The 19191-nt window shown below is 38.0% G+C and overlaps 1 protein-coding gene across 15 annotated transcripts in view; it reads left to right on the top strand.

The window, feature by feature from the left end:
* The window catches only part of Psd3 (pleckstrin and Sec7 domain containing 3), a 515401-nt gene that overhangs the window by 320549 nt on the left and 175661 nt on the right, over positions 1 to 19191 (top strand). For 14 of the 15 annotated variants that reach the window (XM_076914230.1, XM_076914229.1, XM_076914231.1 and 11 more), the window contains one exon: positions 13790 to 13879. In XM_076914230.1, the coding sequence (XP_076770345.1) occupies positions 13790 to 13879 (90 nt within the window). Of the gene's footprint in view, positions 1 to 13789; positions 13880 to 14441; positions 14587 to 19191 lie in introns of those variants that run through there. The other variant, XM_076914239.1, reaches the window with a different exon arrangement.

The raw sequence follows: 19191 nt of genomic DNA, 5'->3' as shown, positions 1-19191 counted from the left end.
ACCAAGTCAGTAGTGTACTTTTCCTCGTGTGTTGTAACATGTTGGAGGAGGTGGGATTGTGTGGGAGGCTATGCCGGCTGTGTTCTAATAGCTCAAGGTTTATGAGGCTGGGCTGTACCCAGAGACAGTGAGAGAGCTGTTAGCTTCTCCAAAAGCATGCTTTCCACAAAGCTCCAGCTCTTAACACTACTGAACCTAATTTCATGGTCATTCTACTTAATTCTTCAACCCCTAATTTGGAATCTATTCTGTGGTGCACTTTCATGGAAGGTAATTTATTGAGAGTTCTAGCTCTACTGGTCCCTCTAGGTCAGAGACTACTAGATTAGAGTTGAAACTTGATAGAAGGTTCCATAGTTTTGATCAGGAACAGTATTGGTTTGTTTAGTTGGAGCTTGGGTAGCTTTGTGAACAAAAGTCTCTGTTTCCCCCAGTTTCATGCAGTATAGCACAACAGTTTGTAACTGCTTTTCTAGTGGAGTGGAGGAAGAAAATCTATGAACTAAGGGAAAACCTGAAATTGCAATTAGGAGTTTCATCTATTTCAATGCTAGCTCATATTAGGCCACAGGTGGACAAAATAGTAACCACAGGCAAAAGTTCATCTCAGGTGTGTGGGCATTAAGTTTTATTGGAACACACCGACGCCTACTTATAAAAAGCTTTATGTAGTGATGACAATGTTGAGCAGTTGTTATTGAGAACATGTGGTCTGCAAGGTCTGAAATATTAGCTGTCGGATTCTTTATAGAAATTTATAGAATTTGTCTAAGACTTCTTTAAAGGCTGAAGAGAAAGTTCTGTGTTTAAAAACACTTATTCTTACAGAAAACCTGAGGTCAAAGTCCCAGCATCTGTATGACAGCTCAGCTCACATCTATCTTTAACTCTAGGACAAAATCTAGTCTGTCTGTCTGTCTGTCTGTCTGTCTGTCTCTCTCTCTCTCTCTCTCTCCCCCCCCCACCTCCTATACATAAACAAACAAATAGGTAGACAGACAGATAGATAGATACATGGCTAGATAATTTTTTTAAAAAAAAGTCTCAATTATAACTATCTACAGTTCAGGTGTTCCTTCCCTCAACATAATTAGGTGTGATTTAGAATGTTCTCTTATGTTACAGTTTGAAACAGAACTGGTCTAACACATTTAAATTCATTTATTTGGAAAACAAATTATTCAAAAGATTCCACTAAAAAAATTAGCGCATCTTTAAAAGATACAAGAGAAAAGACTCTTCTGTTAAACGAAATCTATTTTAGGGGCTGGAGCAGTGGCTCAGCTATTAAGAGCACTTTCTGTTCTTTCAGAAGACATGAGTTGAGTTTCCAGCATTCACAGTGGGCAGCTCACAACCCCCTATTTAAGTCTATGTACTGGCTAATTTGATTTGTGTTTGTAAACATGACACAAACTAAAGTCACATCTGAAACTAGCGGACCTCAATTATGAAAATGCCTTCATAAGATCAGGCTGCAAACAAGCCTGTAGGATATTTTCTTAATTAATGATTGCTAGGGAAGGGTCCAGCCCATTGTCAGTGGTGACATCTCTGAGTCCTTGGTCTATAAGAAAGCAGCCTGAGGCTGAAAAAAACCATGAAGAGCAAACCAGAAAGCAGCACTGACTTTCCTCAATGATGAACAGTGAAAAACCAACCAACCAACCAACCCAGAAACAAATCAAAGAACCCAAACATCTAAACAGAAACCAGCCAACCAACCCCCCCCCCCCAAGAAACAGTAACAACAACAACAACAACAACAAAATAATTTCCTTTCCAACTTTCTTTTGGTCATGGTGTTTAATCACAGCAATAGAAGTCCATTCAGTGCCCTCTTGTGCTGTCTAATGATGTTACCAATGACATAAAATCACACCCACACCCACACACCCACTCACAAACACACATAAAATAATTTGTAAAGAAATATATTTTAAAGTAGTAATATAATTAGTGTATAGTATAGTCTTCAATTTAGTGAACCTTTAATAAGGTCTGATGCTTTTTTTTTAAAGATAGCACCTTGACCATTTAAACATTTAAGATTTTGACCTGTATAATATTTGAAGGTTTCAAACAAAATTCTTAATAATGGTATTTCCCGTTTGGATACTTTTACTTTCTAGGTTTGGATTAAAGTCTTCTCTCTAAGGGAGTCATCTACATTGTCCATGCAGATTTGTGAAGAAATCCATCTTTATGTCTAAATGAGTCAGGAGACCTTTTAGATTTTTATTCTTTACTGACCACATGGAAGGGAAAACAGGTTGTGGGCCACCCCTTGTTTCAGAGAGGCCCACCCTTCTTCAAAGTGTTCTGTCTATCGCCTCGGGAGAGGAATGAATTGAATATCCTAATTTAGGAGTATCTTTTGTATACCTAATAAGCATTAAGATACGAAGTCAGTAACTAGAGGTAGCTTTACCCAGTGGACAGTATTTGCTTGAGTGATATTTTAAAATTCATGTGACTTTATCATAAATGAGTTTTCTTGATGAAAGATACTTATTAACTCTCCATTAATATATTATGAAAGCTTAAAGAAGGGAAAATGTCTAATATGCATGCTGGTAAGAATTCAAATGGACTGACATAAGCTTTCACCTTTATGTCTAAACCTTTCTTAGAAGAATTACCAGTAAGCCAGAGAAAGACAACAAAGGACTGTGATAACAATTTTCACTTCATCGGGTACCCAAGAGGTAGTTGGGTGTCTTCGATACAAAGAAAGCTATATGTCTTACTTAGCTCTTTTCTCTGTTGGTAAGCAAAATTGATCCGCAATGTGCACTATGCTTCTATACTGTGTAATTCAAGGCACAGCCAACCCTCTACACAGGCGGGGGATTGATTATAGTCCTCTACTTCCTGAATATGCTACAATCTTGATATCTCTAATCCCTTATAGAAATGATAGCATTTACATTTTCCACACACATCTTTCATTATCATTCTCTTAAGATTCAAATATACTCTTGATTATAATATTAATCTTATTAGTATTGTAAATACTTTTTCTATTGAAGCTTAATTGATTCTAATGTTGAAGAACTTGGAGGTATATACAGGTCATTCCCAATTGCAGTTTCAAAGTCCATAGGTATGTTCAATGGGTATTTGTATTACCACTGTGGAAAGGGTATAGTCATCGTGAAAATTATACCAAGGGGCTACTAAATGAATAATCAAAATAAAAATGGATTTAAAATTAAGTATGATTTTTTCAAAACCAAGGACTCCAAAGACTCTAATATTGCTCTAAAATGTTACAATGCCTGCCAATAGTTCCTAAAATGATGGCTGTTACATTTACAGTAGAAATACTGTGTACTGAGAAAAGATTCTTTATACAGTAATTTCTTTTGTTTGAGACAGGGCATCCTGTGAAATGTGATAGCTAAGAACTACCTCTATGGCTGAGGATGGCCTTGAACTCCTGTCTTCTTGTTTGTACCTGCTATGTGCTAGCTTGACAAGCTTAGGTTACCACACTTACCCAATAGTCTTTAAAGATTTCATTCACAAGTCTCTTTAAAGAATGCTAAAAATCCTACAGTATCTCCAGATTGCAAAGCAAGGACCTAGGGAAACCTGCTGTACTACAACATTGGGAACAGTGAAAGAGAGAGTCTCTATTTTCAGGACCCTGGAAATTAACCCCAGGCTTGTAGCAATCTAGAGTGAATTTAAGTGAAAACATCTAATGTCAAAACAGACATTGCACTGTAACTAAAAAGTTACCATGTTACATCCTTTAGCTCTGTGAGAAGCAGCCTTCAAAACCAACTGCCTTACAAGTCACCTTAGCTATGAACAGAAGACGAGTATCTGCTAGTGCAGGAACCTGGAGTGATCCTAAGCCTCATTTCCAGAGGATTGTCAATGATTTGTCTAGCTGCTCACTCCTGGGATTTGCCATTCTTTGCCCTGGCTCTGCACTTACTTGGTGGCAGCTGTTAAATATTGTTTTGCTTCAGAGGGTGACAAGTTGTGACAAATAAAATATCAAAATATGTAGAAGGGAAACTTAGGGCTATGATACACAAATGGAGCTCTGGTAAATTCTGGTATGTTTCTGGTCATGTTTTGGCTTAGAAGAACTTAACTTGCCCAAAAAAAGACAGACCTGCGAGTATCTAGGCTTACAGCTTCTGCCTGAATTTAAGATGCTCCATAGCTAGGAAGTCCAGCAGAACTCAGGGAGTAAACTTCCAGCTGGAGCATTAAAACCATGTTGCAGCCCCATGCCAGGAGAGGGAGCCTACCTGTTAATGATATTTTATTATACTTGCAGGCAGGAGCCAAGCATAACTGTTATCTCAGAAACAGATGCAGAGACCGGTAGCCAAACATTAGGAGGGTGTTGGGGAAACCTGCAGAAGAGGGAGAAGGATTCTAGGAGCCAGAGAGAGAAAAGGACAACACAAGAAATCCTACAGACTTAACTAACCTGGATTCGTCAGGTCTCAGAGAGATTGACCCGCCAAACAGAGAGCATGCATTGCTCTAACTTAGGGCCTTTGCACACATGCTACAGTTGTGTAGCTTGATCTTCATGAGGGATTCCTAACGGCAGGAGCAGGGGCTGTCTTTGACCCTGTTGCCTGCTTTTGGGACTTTCCTCCTACTGAACTGTTTCATCTAGCCTCAATAGGAGAAGATAGGCCTAGTCTTCTTGCAACTTGAAATGCCAAAGCTGGTTGATATCCACAGGAGGCTTTCAATCTGTGAAGAGAAAAAGAAGAGGAGTGGATTTGATGATGGGGAAGGTGTTGGGGAGGACTGGGAGGAGGAGGGAGGGAAAACTTCAGTAGGGTTGTTAAATAAATAAATAAATAATTCTTAAAAAAAAAAAATCATGTCTCAGCATGATTTAGAGCCATTAGCAAACTCTTTGTTCATGTGATTTCTGAGTCTCTGCTCATGTAGCCCAGTGGCCAGCTAATAAATTGAGTGAGATTTCCTTAAATATCAGAAAATGATCAGAACAAGTTACTAAACAAGTTACTGATAGTCACTACAGGGTGGAATGGAAGGACTCCCAGGATTGTTAAACTATTTTAAATCTTAATCTTTAGCATTTAACATAGGACTTAGACAAAATAGTGTGTCCTATACACAATAAGAGAATAAACGTTAAGTTTCCTTCCCTATTCCAAATAGTAGAGATTAAGGCATCTTTTATCAGCATAGTATACTTCAAGATAGCATTCTTTTCCTACAGAAAAAGTAAGATATTTCTATAACAATAAAAGAATCCAGTAAGGTGTAACATTTTGAATCAATATAGGCACCTTGGATATTGTAATAAAACAGTATTTGACACTCCCCCCCGCCCCCGTGGCACATGGAATAGAACTTTTGTAGGCATAGTATCACACACACACACACAACCCTAGGAAAACCTTTTGTTCTTTGGATCTTCAACCTCTAGTTTCTGATACAGACCTCCTAAAACTTGCTGTTTTCTGAGAGAGAGCGGAGATTCTGATAGAGAGCTCTTAGTCCCTTGGGGTTTTCTGGATGATAATGATTTTTATTCAGAAATAACCCATAGTAGCTTACTGGGTAGCCAGAGAATGGGGATGGAGGTGTTTATAAGAGACTATGCCTTTAAGAGGTTGGGATTTTCATCTTCCATTCCATATGTACCTACCCTCCTTGTAGGACAGAATAGGGCTCAAAGTTGACTTGCCTCTAATGGCAGTGATTTAATCAACCGTGCCTGTAATAAAGCTGACCTAGAAGGCCATAAGAGACATTCCTTCCATGTTACTCTTGGGAGTCAGTCCTCTCTTTTCCTGAATGAATCTACTTAGGATCTGCTTCACACTCACACACACACACACACACACACACACACACACACACAGAGAGAGAGAGAGAGAGAGAGAGAGAGAGAGAGAGAGAGAGAGAGAGAGAGAGAGAGAGAGAGGAGAGAGAGGGGAGGAGAGGGCAAGAGAGGAGAGACAGGAGAGAGAGAAAGGATATGGGGAGAGGGAGAGAGAGAAGGGAGGGAAGAGAGGGAAAGGCTGCTGAAGACCGACATGTGCCAAATAGGTGAATGTGTAAGCCCCACAAAGAACAGAGGCCTCTGCTCTTGATTGCCTTCAGACCCACCCTATGTATTCTTCCCAGAGTGTATCTGTATCTCTGTGCCATCCTGTACAACAAGGGCCAAATGCAAAACACAGGGCACTTAAAGAGGGCAGAAAACAAATTGATAAATATAAAAATATTGAAACTATACAAAGTATATTCCCTATAAAATAGGATGGAATAATAAAGAACTGAAGGAAATTAGTGGGCATTAAGCAGTACACTCCTAAATAAACAGTGGGTCAAAGAAAAAAAATCACAAAGGAAATAGAGAAGTCATTTTAGATGGAAAATAAAAACCATGTTAAAATCTCTTTTAAGTTAGAACTATAGCAGTGCTGTATGGCAAATTTGTTGTATGGGCCATTCAGCAAGGAAGAGTGAGTCCAAATCAGCCATCTAAACCATTTAGAACAAATAGCACATAAAAACCAGTGAAACTAAAGGAAAAATAACATGGCAGAATTACAGAATAGGACAATAAAAACTAGTGGACTCACAGGTCAAGGGCTTACTCTATAGTTTTTGTTTTGTTTTGTTTTGTTTTTTTCGAGACAGGGCTTCTCTGTGTAGTCCTGGCTGTCCTGGAACTCACTTTGTAGACCAGGCTGGCCTCGAACTCAGAAATCCGCCTGCCTCTGCCTCCCAACTGCTGGGATTAAAGGCATGTGCCACCACCACCCGGCGGGCTTACTCTATAGTATCAGTGATGTTTTCTTTTTTGAAAAAAGTAATGAGTTATTCTTATGTAATATACATTGGTGTTTTGTCTGCATGTATGTCTGTGTGAGGGTGTGAAATCTCATGGAATTGAAGTTGCAGACAGTTGTTGTAACTGCCATGTGGTAGCTGGGAAGTGAGTCAAGGTTGTCTGGAAGAATATCAGTGTTCTTCACTGCTGAGCCACGTCTGCAGTCCCATATTAGTGACATTTTCAAAAATGAGAAGTCTCATATTACAAAATGCAGTATGAAAGAGAGGGCATCATTATTGATTGATTTTTGTAGAAATAGAAGAATGCTAAGTAAATACTATCAATAGTTGCATGTCAACTGATTAGATATTTTAAGTAAAATAAAAAATACACTGAAACTTTGCAAGAAGTATAAACTCTGAACAGACTGTTACACATTAACTTCGTAATGAAAGATCTCTCTACAATGAAACTAACTCTACAATGAAATAACTACAGTCATTACATGACTGTAGTTATAAAGTGTATTACAGATATAATAGGGGCAGTTCTCAGATCCTTCTGTGAGAACACTATTAACCTGATATCAAAACAAAGATATCACAAGAATATTAATATCCTTTATGAATAGTTTATGTTTAAAAAAAGGTCCAAACATCAACCCAACATATCAAACGGTCACTACCCGCTCAGGCACCCCTCAAAGGTATGCTTTGGTTCTAGGCCATGATGAATCGATTATGAAAAAACCTGGTTCACTCATATTTCGATTTTTCAACCTTCAGAGTTATATTTATACTATACAGCAGATCATTGAGTTTGTAATAGCTATATATCCCCAAACCAGCATCTGTTCCTTAATTAAAAATACTCAATTGTAGCTGGGTGGTGGTGATGAATGCCTTTAATCCCAGCATTTAGGAGGCAGATGTAGGGTGGATCTCTGGGTTCCAGGCCAGCCTGGTCTACAGAGTGAGCTCCAGGACAGCCAGGGCTACACAGAAAGATCCTGTTTCAGGAAAAAAAAAAAAAAAAAAAAAAAAAAAAAAAAAGCCAAAACAACAACAACAAAAACCTTAATTGCTAAAAAATTTAACAGTCACCTGACTATTTGAGGGCTCACACAGTCTTGCGGGGCCAGGGTTTTGTCTTTTTGTTGATGACTACTTCCAGGGACCAGTCCAGGCTGAGGGCAGGGCTTGAAGCAGGTAATCATTTTCTCAGAAACTTTATTTATTGATTATACTGCTTTTCAAAATACATTTTCTTCTAAAGTCTTTTTTAATTACACAAGAATAATGAAAGAGAAACAAAGCAAGCAAACAGCAATTTTAAGAGAACTAAAATTTATCATTATGGTAAAATCAACTTTCTTTTGACTCAATATCTTCTTCCTTAAGATTGGTGTCATATACCATGTGTGTTCTTTTGTGATTGGGTTACTTCACTCAGGATATTTTCTAGTTCCATCCCTTTGCCTAAGAATTTCATGAATGCATTGTTTTTAATAGCTGAGTAATACTCCATTGTGTAAGTGTACCACATTTTCTGTATCATTCCTGTGTTGAAGGACATCAGGGTTCTTTCCAGCTTCTGGCTATTATAAATAAGGCTGCTATGAACATAGTGGAGCATATGTCCTTGTTATATGTTGGAGCATCTTTTGGGTACATGCCCAGGAGTGGTATAGCTGGGTTCTCAGGTAATGCTATGTTCAATTTTCTGAGGAACCACCAGAAAATTTCCAGAGTGGTTGTACCAGCTTACAGTCCCACCAACAATGGAGGAGTGTTCCTTTTTCTCCATATCCTTGCCAGCATCTACTATCATCTGAGTTTTTGATCTTAACTATTCTGACGGTGTGAGGTGGAATCTCAGGGTTGTTTTGATTTGCATTTCCCTGATGACTAAGGATGTTGAACATTTCTTTTGGTGCTTCTCAGCCATCTGGTATTCCTCAGCTGAGAATTTCTTGTTTAGCTCTATATCCTATTTTTAATAGGGTTATTTGATTGTCTGGAGCCTAATTTCTTGAGTTCTTTGTATATATTGGGTATTAGCCCTCTATCAGATGTAGGATTGGTAAAGATCTTTTCCCAATCTGTTGGTTGCCGTTTTGTCCTATTGACAGTGTCCTTTGCCTTACAGAAGCTTTGCAATTTTATGAGGTCCCATTTGTCAATTCTTGATCTTAGAGCATAAGCCATTGGTGTTCTGTTCAGAAACTTTTCTCCTGTGCCCAAGTAAGCACTCACTGATAATTGGATATTAGCCCAAAAGCTCGCAATACCCAAGATACAACTCATAGACCACATGAAACTCATCAAGAAGGAAGAGCAAAGTGTGGGTGCTTTGGTCCTTCTTAGAAGGAGTAACAAAATACTCATGGGAGCAAGTACAGAGACAAAGTGTGGAGCAGAGACTGGAGGAGGTTCTGTCTGGAAACAGCCCCACCTGGGGATCCATCCCATGTGCAGTCACCAAATGCCAAAACTGTTGTGGATGCCAGAAGTGCATGCTGACAGCATCCTGACATACCTGTCTCTTGAGAGGCTCTTCCAGTGCCTGACATAAACAGAGGCAGATGCTTACAGCTAACCATTGAACTGATCACAGTGTCCCCAATGGAGAAGTTAGAAGAAGACTGAAGGAATTGAAGGGGCTGGCAGCCTCATGGGGAGAGCAACAATACCAACCAACCAGAGCTCCCAAGGTCTAAACCACCAGCCTGGGAGCACATAGGGAGGGACCTATGGCTCCAGCTGTATATGCAGGGGAAGATGGCTTTGTAGGGCCTAGGTGGGAGAGGAGATCCTTGGTCCTGTGAAGGCTGGATGCCCCAGTATGGGGGAATTCAAGGGCGGTGAGGTGGACTTGGTACGTGGGGGCACATCCTCATAGAAGCAGGAGGAGGGGGAATGAGATGGGGGTTTCTTGGTGGGGGGAAAATTACACCTGAAATGTAAATAAAATATCCAATTTGAAAAACAAAAGACTGATGTCGTAAAGCCTTGCAGTTACAGAAATGCTAGACCAAATGACCCTATTTGGATTTGATTGTTTCAGCTTGGCACAGAATTAATAGATTAAAAGTCATTTCCTACTACCTGGTATATCAAACTTCTTACAGAAGTTCAATCTTTCTGACCCTTATTTAATTTTTCCTTTCCTTCCTCTATATTTCTTTTACATTTGCTACAAGATCACCATTTTTTCTTTGATTCTTAAAGTATTGTGCAGCCCCGCTTGAGAAAAGGCTATTTTTTCTTTCTTTTTTTTTTCTTTCTTTTTTTTTTTTTTTTTTTTTTTTTTTTTTTTTTTTATAGTATCAGAAAAGTTCTGGTCTGACAAGTCTGTTCAGGAAGCAGGCAGTTCTCTGAGCCAAAATGTTTTCTTCTGTGACTTTGTCATGAGCCCTTGTTTCAATCTGATTCCTATCTTTATTACAATTATATAAAAAATAGAAGAATATCAGGATCCCTAAAACTACTTCCTTTTGCCTTGAAGGTACAAAGGGTGTCGTTAATTGTACCAAAGTCTCTTCCTATCCATCCTGGTCACTTATAACGTAAAAACCTAGTGATTCAATTACAGTTTGTCAGCTTCTATAATTTCCCTAAGTTTTTTTATCTTTAATGATTTTCTCAAATCCTCTATCTCACACTTAATAATAGCACTCATTAATGATTTAAATATTTATAAATAAATATTTACAAATAAGTTCTTAAGAAATCTCCATTATTCTATATAATTGGTTTTTTTTCCCATTTTTGTTCTTATTTGCACCAGCTTTTTTTTTTTTTTTTTTTTTTTTTTAATCCCAGATCTAGCATTTGGAGAGAGGCCTTTAATGGTGAGAAATATAAGCACAAGCACAAGGTGTGTAGTAAATTGCCACCAAGAGCACAGAAGGGTCAGTCCACTGAAACTTTGTCAAACAGCAGCTTCAGGATGCTGGACACCACCAGACTACCTACTAATCAGGCCAGTGCTTGCTGCGATTTGGGGTAGCTCTGGCAGTTCCTTGCAGTTAGTTAACAGTGAAGTTTGACCTGTGGGTTGACTCACAGATTTATCTACAACGTGCAGTGGTGTCAGATGTCTGTCTTTGTAGTAGGATGTCCTTCAGAATCAATGTGACATTTTCCAACTCCTGTGTATCAGGTTTAACGACTTGACCCAGCCTAGAGTCATCTGAGAGGAAAACATCAATTGAGGAATTTGCGTACAAGTGGGCTTGTGTCCATGACTGCGTGGGATTGTTGGTTCAGGAAGGCCACCCCACTGTGGGGCAGTACCAGAAGAAAGCTAGGGAAGTAGTAAGCCTAGAAGCAGTGTTCCTCCACACTTTCTGCATCCTTCCATGGGTTTTTGCACTGACTTCCCTGAATAATGGACGATTAACTGGAAGAATAAACTGAGTAAACCCTTCCTTTCCATAAGTTGCTTTTTGTCAGAGTGGTGTATCACAACGGCAGGACAGAGCTGGAATGCCCTGTCATTGACTGTCTGAGATACTGTAGTCTAGATCTTTGTTTTTTACATGGTGTTTTAACTAGTGTTTCCATTGTGTGAAGAGACACCATGACCAAGGCAGTGCTTATAAAGGAAAACATTTAATTGGGGCTGGCTTACAGTTTTGCAGGTTCAGTCTAGTATTATTACGGTGGGGAAGAATGGCAGTGTCCAGGCAGACATGGTACTGGAAAAACAGAGTTCTACATCTTGATATGGTGGCAGCTAGGAGGAAACTGTCTTCCACATTAGGTGGAGCTTGAGCATAGGATTTCAAAGCCTGCCCACACAGTGACACACGTCTTCCAACAAGGCCATACCTCCTAGTCATGCCACTTTTCATGGGCCAAACATATTAAAACCACCACACATGGTTTTGTCCTGATTATATCAAGTTAGTCCTGTCTTTTCAACTCTTTCTAATTCTACTTCTTTTGCTATTCCTGGCACATCATTGAAATCTTAAACTCTTCAGTCTTCCATGAAAGCTGAAACTAACTTCCTCCAAACTCATGTTAACTTTTGAGATTTTTATTAAAAATCTCATTATCAGCCGCCATAGTGGTGAATCATTTTCAGAAGGTTCCCACAATCCTTTGCCCAAATCCACCAAATGAATCACATTTTATTTCATTTATTTCTCCTTGAATTTATAGCTTCACTCTGCTTTTCTGTAAAGTTTACTCATGTGTTCTGTTTTTATGCTTAGAAGAATTCTTTTTTCTGGATCATTATTCTTATTTGCAATATAACTACAACATGAAATGAAATATAAGTTTTTACATATTCAACATATTATGATGCTTTATACTTAGTAATAATTATTAATAGTTGATTAGAAATTAAATAATGTTTAAATTAAAAAATATTAATTTCTTGATTATGAGAATTTTTGTCACATTTTTGTGTGGCTAGTGATTGAATTGAGTCTTTAAACATTTTTGTTAAACACATTTTAAATGACATAGTTGCTTTGTTATTATTCATTTTTCTGATATTCTTGGTCCTTGCTAAATCATGTTGAAATGATTTATCATACCTCAAGGTATCTTGGTTGACTAAGAAAGGATTATGAAAATTGAGTTTTTGTCATTTTCATTACACCAGTGCAAAGCATATTTTAATATTAAATTTTCTTCCTGTGCTTTAAATAAAAAAAAAAATCATCAAATCTTCAGAAATGCAGGCATTATTCATTGGAAATAACCTGAATAAGTTTGATTGGCAAGGCTTGTGCTTAGTGTCAATCTCTGCATCCAGTCTTTCATAAGAAATCTGTGCCTACTTTCTGATGGAAGAGGCAAGAGTCTTGATACAACAATTTTAGTACTTTTACTGTAAATATTTAGATAGCCTGGGTGGGATGAGTCTTAGAGAGTAGAACACTGGGAAGCAGCAATCAGTTACTCGGAAGAAAAGCGGTGTGTTCTGGGAGCTGACTCTGGCACATGCACTGGTGTAAAACTACCAGTGAAGAACTTGTACTGCTTCATTTTTGGGAGCATGTGGCTTGAGTAATTAAACGTCTGTGGTTCAAATCACACCTGCCATTTATGAACCAATAAGATAGCTTTGGAAATCGTACGGTTACTCCTAAAACTGCTGTATATAGACATGCGTTACTGTACCTTTTGTTCATTTGCACTGCTCATTGCCAGAGATGCAGCATCCCTGTGCCCAGTGTTCTGCAGTCTGTGTCCCTCCTTGCATGGGACAGAGCACTTTTGGTCCTTCTGCATCTTTCTAAGATTTCTCAAGTGAGCAGCTTTGAAAGGTAAAGTAACTTAGGAGCTGTCCTGAGGTTTGCTTATTGCATTGGAAGATGGAGGTAATACCTCTCTTTAGAAGGAAGGGGTAGATATTCTCTGTGCATTATCAAAAGTCCCCTTTCCTGAGGCTTAGAGGCTCATTATAAAAGCAGCCACCATGTATATAGGTGTCATGTGGTCCTACTGTAGTTCAGGAAACTGATTCAAATAGTGTTAACATTCTGGCTCTTTCTGTTATTGTAAACCTGAATTCCGGTTTCTCTTACTCCAGAGTTATTTTCTCTGCTAGCTGATAAGATAACCTGTTAGCTTCAAAGTGAATTCATCTCAACTCCTTCAATTGTACTTGTCAGCATGTAAGGAAATAAAAACAAGTATAATTCCGCTCAGAAGTGGCATTTTAATCCATGATTTAAGTTTCAGCTATATTATATATCACTTGTATAAAGGCAGCATAATTTTGCAGATTTTTGTCTAGGTTAAAATAAAGGTTTGATGTAACTTTGTGATTTATACAGTATGACAATTTAAAAAGGATAATAAACCATCTATTTTACTTTCTTATGCTAAAATTTTATTGTGTGACACACACATGCACGGACATGCATGCATGTTAAAAACCAAATCAGTTACTAACTCTGTTTACCTGAATTTATAGAATTAATCTTAATTCTGTAATATGTTATGATATTTTTCTGTTTTCCAGAATATTGGAAAGAAAATGACCTGCCAGGAGTTCATTACGAATCTCCAAGGAGTAAATGAAGGTGGGGATTTCTCCAAGGATCTTCTGAAAGTAAGCATAGGCATATTGGTCTTCAGACAGACTTACTTATGTTCATACTTACTGCTAATTGAAGCTAATGGTTGCTTAAGTTTGCAAGCTTTTGGTTTGGCTTTTTATTGGCGATATTTCTATTGAGCCTTGGTTTGAGTGCTTCAGATAACGAAGATTCCTAAGTTAGTCATTTCTGACAGCCTCTATCAGAGTAACTAATTCAGAGAAAACAGAGAGATAAGGGCTAGGTGGTGATGCTACTAGTTAGTGAGTGGTTTTCTTGCCACAGGGGATAGTTACTTTTTCCAGAGGCACTCATCTGCCTTGGGAAACAGATTAAATCCCAGGCGAGTGTGGAGTGAGAGAATTATTTGCAGTTGTCTTTATTATTGGTAACATTCACCAAGTTTTCATCAGACTATTTTTCAGGAGACAAAATCAACTTTGACATTCGTAGATTTTTGCAGCATTATCAGTCAGATATATTTGATCAAATATGAATAATAATGGCTGTGGAATATGAGTATTTTAGAAGTGGGATATAAGAAGTATCTATTGATACTTATTATGACTTTTACAGATCTTTCTTTAGTGCTGGTGCTTCCTTTACAATGTGGTCTACATAGCTTTCTTTTGGAATCAGTCACTTTGGAAGATAGCCTAAGAGTGGTGGCGTCTTTGAACATGCTGTGAGATGGAACTGTGCTGTGGAGAGAGGTGCCTTTCATTGTATTTCTGTAACCTCAGTGTGTTCTATGGAGCACGCTAAGCTAGGGCTGCACAGCCAAGCCACATCGTCAGTCATGAGTAATGGACGAAGAAAGGGTCGAGCTCCGCCGCATCTTAGAAACTAAAGAAGGTGTGAAATTTAGTTCGCTCAGACTCTAGAACACTGTGGACTTAGTGCAGCTGATTTTAAGTTACACGGCAGAAAAAATAGAAGAACAACAGTTTTGATTTAGTATATAACAATATTTTTAACAATTAAAATATAATTACATTTTCCTCTTCTCTCCAGTCTCTTTCAAGTACTTCCACCCCTTAAAGTCTCTTAAAATTAGGACCTCTTTTTTTTTTTTTTTTTAATTGTTATTGTTATATGAATGCAACCTGCTCAGTTCCTGTAGGGTTACTTGTATATATGTGATTCAGATGATTATGGCGGTGACCACTCGTTATTTGGGCCAGTGGCTGGAAATAGCAGTGGCATTCAGACTGTCAGGTGAACTAATGATTTCCTTTTAGAGTAGCCCTTGGCCATTCAGCCAGCATGACAACGTTGTTGTTTTATTATGATAAGAATGAGTTTTACTATCAGTTTTAGTTTAGGAAAGGTTTTCGTGAAAGCAGTGTGGCTTTATTTCATCACTGAGTATTCACACTTTTCCAGTCTTTCTCCTTTCTTTCCTCCACCCCCTCTTTCACCTTTTTAAAATTTATTGATATGCTGCCTTCTTCCTTTTATTTTGAACTATCCTTTTTTTCTTAAGTTGGAGAGAAAACTCCAATTGTATGTATGCTATACAAATAAACACAGAAATGCCTGTGATTATCTCACCAGTGTCTGAGTAATTCTGTTTTCAATTTGTGAAAATATAGGCATTCATGACATCCTGAGATTTTTAAAAAAAATTGTGGTAAGAGTGAACATAGAACTTTGAATACTCTTTCTAAAAGTGTAGCTTACTGTATTAATGATCAGAAAAGCTTTAGTCTACTTTATTGAACTGGGTGTTTTGTAGTTTCACATTGGCCTTTGAGCGTGTCAGAAGTTACATTTAGATTTATTCTTGATTGAATTTCTTTGGATCAGAGTAACATTTGTACCTATATCTGATTCTGTGTGGTTGCATAGTTGGCAACATTTTTTTTAAAGGTCCAGCATGTATGTGTTCACCAGGTGGTGCACGACTTGGAAAAGATTCTGTAAACAAATGTACCTGTCCTCAGAGATCACAACTGCTGAGGAACAAGTGGGACCTTCTTCATATGAACAGTTCTCTTATATTAAAATTAAAGCAAAAAAATATATTAAGTTCTCTTATATTAAAATTAAAGCAGATAGTTTTTTTTTCTATCTAAACACACGATTAAGAAAAATTTTCCTTCTTCTTTGCTGACAGGATAGATGACAATTGGGCCCTGTTTACAATTGTCAGTTCCAGCTGCTTCTTAAATAGCCCGACAAGGAATTTGACTGTTCTGGCGAATACAGAATTTCTATAAATTATTTAGAATAAAAGTTATTCATAATCCAAACTGAAGACAGTTAAATGCAGGAAGACAGCCTGCAGTAGTGGATTATTTAGCTTCTCCAAAGCTTGAGATGAGATTTTAATGCATATGTAGAAGCCTTTTCATTTAAGATATTGGCTTCATTTTCTGCCTAGATGTTTGATTTAGGGTAGTTCAAATGCTTTATTTCCTCCAGGAAGATAACACTGAATTTAAATGATTACAGATTTGAGTAGATTCTTACTAAATTTATTAATTAAATGTGTTTGTTTTCTCTTGCTCCCTCCAAGGACAGAGCTAAGGCAAAGATTCCTTTAGAAGAAGCTTCTCAAGCTGCATAGGCTCGTGTATCTAGTCCGTTGTTGGCTGGATGCTTTACAGACACACACTTTGTTCTAAATGTAATTTCTTCTTTGGTATTCTTAAGGAGATAATACAATTAAAAATAATGGAACATTTTGGCAGAAAGTTGCAGACCTTAAACAGACTCAGAGGTCAACAAAGAGAAATGAATCTCAGACAAGGATTAATGCATTTTATTGGGCAAGAAAGAAACATAATTAGAGAATACAAAATTGTACAATGCAGGTTTATAACCATTAGCTTTTTATTCAGTTATGAATGTAAGTAAGGGTAAACAAAACAACTCAAAAATAGTCTGAAAAGTCAGAGATAAAATTTTGTAAGTTCAAACTCCACAAAGGCTCCATTTTCATAGAGTTGACAAAAAGAACTATAGGGATCCTTCTAGAAAACGCAAAAGCAGAGCCAGCCTAGCTTATTCCCAAATTCTGGGCCTTTAATCTGATGCACTCAACAGAGGAAAAACCTGGAAACATGACAGTGACAGTGACAGTCACGTTCCCTTCCTCTGGTTCCTACCAGAAGGGTGACCACAGGGGCATCATGAGGTGTCTTCCCTTCTCTTTACCTCAACACTCTGTGTGTTTGCCCTTCCTCCTTTGTATTTGATTCTACAATAATCAAAGAATGAGTGCACATATAATTGGGGACATATGAATGAAACCTTATTTTATCAATCTTGTTACTTGAGATATGCTGTATTATTCTTTTACAAATGTTAACATTGGATGGCACTCTATAAAAGTATAAGGAATCCATTATTTCTCCTAACTCCAAGCTTGAAAAATAATGAGCAGGTTCACTAAAAGAAAAAAAGGGATCATCTCTGTCTTTTCAATTAGTTTAGGGATCATATTAAAATTGTCTTAATGAAAGTTTACTGGTTTTTATGATTCTTTTACAGTACTGAATATCATGTAACATAGCTCAGATATAACTAGCAATATTAAAAACAAAGTCATTGGCTTATAATAAACTTGGTTAACTTAGGATATAAACATAATAGGGGTTTAGTAGACCCTGCTTTTCTGATTTTCCTTTTTATGAAGATTAATGTATGTTTAGATATTTGTGAGTTATGAAGAAGTAAATTCAGTCTTTAAAACAAAAATGCAATGGGGATTATTTTGAAGAATTGAAGGATGGGAAGCAATGTGAACCTATCACTCTTCAGGATGTTGTGGGAAACTTTTGAGGAAATACAGAGTGAAAAGGACAGCTCGAGACCCCGTGTCCATTGAGAAGCCTGGCTTGGATACCAGCGTCGACAGTGTTAAGGGATGTGTACATGAAGTATAATTTTGAGCCTTTTGTTTGAGCTTCTGTTGCTAGATTGTTTGCTTAGATTCCCTTATGCCTTTCTTACTGTGTTCTAACCAAATGAGGCTGGAAACAAGTAGGAAAAAATAGAATTCTGTCTTTGAAATATTCTGACATCAGAATGCATGAGAATGCTTCCTGCCAGAGTTTGAGTGAGATAAGCAATGTAGAATCTGGAGAGCAAGATGTTACACCTGGAACAGGTCATATGACTGCTCAGCTTCCCTGCATAGCATGTGGTCATGGTACCCATCCCTCAGAGTGAATAGAAGGATTAAGATGTAATGTGTGTCCATCCACCATGCACAAGGTTTTCTAGTAGGGTGGGAAAGTCCTGGGCCCTAAGTGTGTTTGAGAGTTTCTAATGATGTGAGCAATGACAGAATCTTGGGGGAGAGGGTCTTAACATTGATTTTTACTTCTTTGTGCCATAATAAATAAAGCATCTTCCCTGTGCCTATAGCTGTTGGGTTTTTTCATGTGGGCCCATTAAGCATGTCGTATTTATTGCCCAGCCCCTTCCTTGCCCTTTCATTCCTGCACTAGACGTGTAAACTTGGTTTCCCTGTTGTGTTCAAACTTCCTCAAGTGATGCTTTTGAAGCTTGGCAGAAAATAAGTTGGAAAATGGTAGGCGGTCTGGAGGGATTCATTCAGTGTCAGTCATGGGAGTGTTCTTAACACTGGTTTAGTTCTTGTAATCTCAAATCACAGCTCTTAAATTTGTTTTCCTCTTGTGCTACTGGTTTAGACAAAGAAGCATGCACAAACAATAAAGCCAGCAAATGTTCAGAGCTAAAGCTAAGAAAGTTGCTCTTTTTATAGCAGCAGTTTCAAAGGATCATGTCCAAAAGACTGAGGGAGAGGAAGAAGGTGGGGGGGGGGGGGGGGTCAGTCTGAAACAGGTCTAAACTTTTTATAAATGAAAGCCAGAAGTGAATTCTCAAAAATGCTTGATCTGAGTTATATCTGGAGTATGTAGTTGAAAATAGGAACTTATGGGTGGTATTTAAGTGTAGCTATAAAAAGAGCATCAACTGCTGCCTTGGAGTAGGTGAGCTCTCAAAGAGAAGGTCATGGAAACCTGGTAGCAACAGTATCTATGGAGGCAAGGGCTTTCGAAGCCTGTGCTAGTATAAGGATGAGAGCCTTTGAAAAGAAAGGCTGTGGTAGTCAGCTTTTATAGAGGAGAGCATTAAAGGTGGTGGCTTAAAATACAGACTCTCACTGCCTTCTCTCAGTGTTGCCAGCCAAGCTGAGTTGTATGATGAAAGGCATGTTTCTGTCTCTGCCTTCTCTCCACAGAAGTCTGGAAGCAGGCTGCTGCTTTCAGGCCTGAGATCATCATGGACAAGATAATGATGCCTTTTGTATAGTTCAGACCTCGAATGAAAACCGGAGATGAGAATGATG

This window comes from Arvicanthis niloticus, chromosome 16 (assembly GCF_011762505.2).
Source record: "Arvicanthis niloticus isolate mArvNil1 chromosome 16, mArvNil1.pat.X, whole genome shotgun sequence".
Classification (NCBI taxonomy): domain Eukaryota; kingdom Metazoa; phylum Chordata; class Mammalia; order Rodentia; family Muridae; genus Arvicanthis; species Arvicanthis niloticus.
Note: the sequence above shows the minus strand (reverse complement) of the source record. Positions and strands in the feature narration are given on the sequence as shown.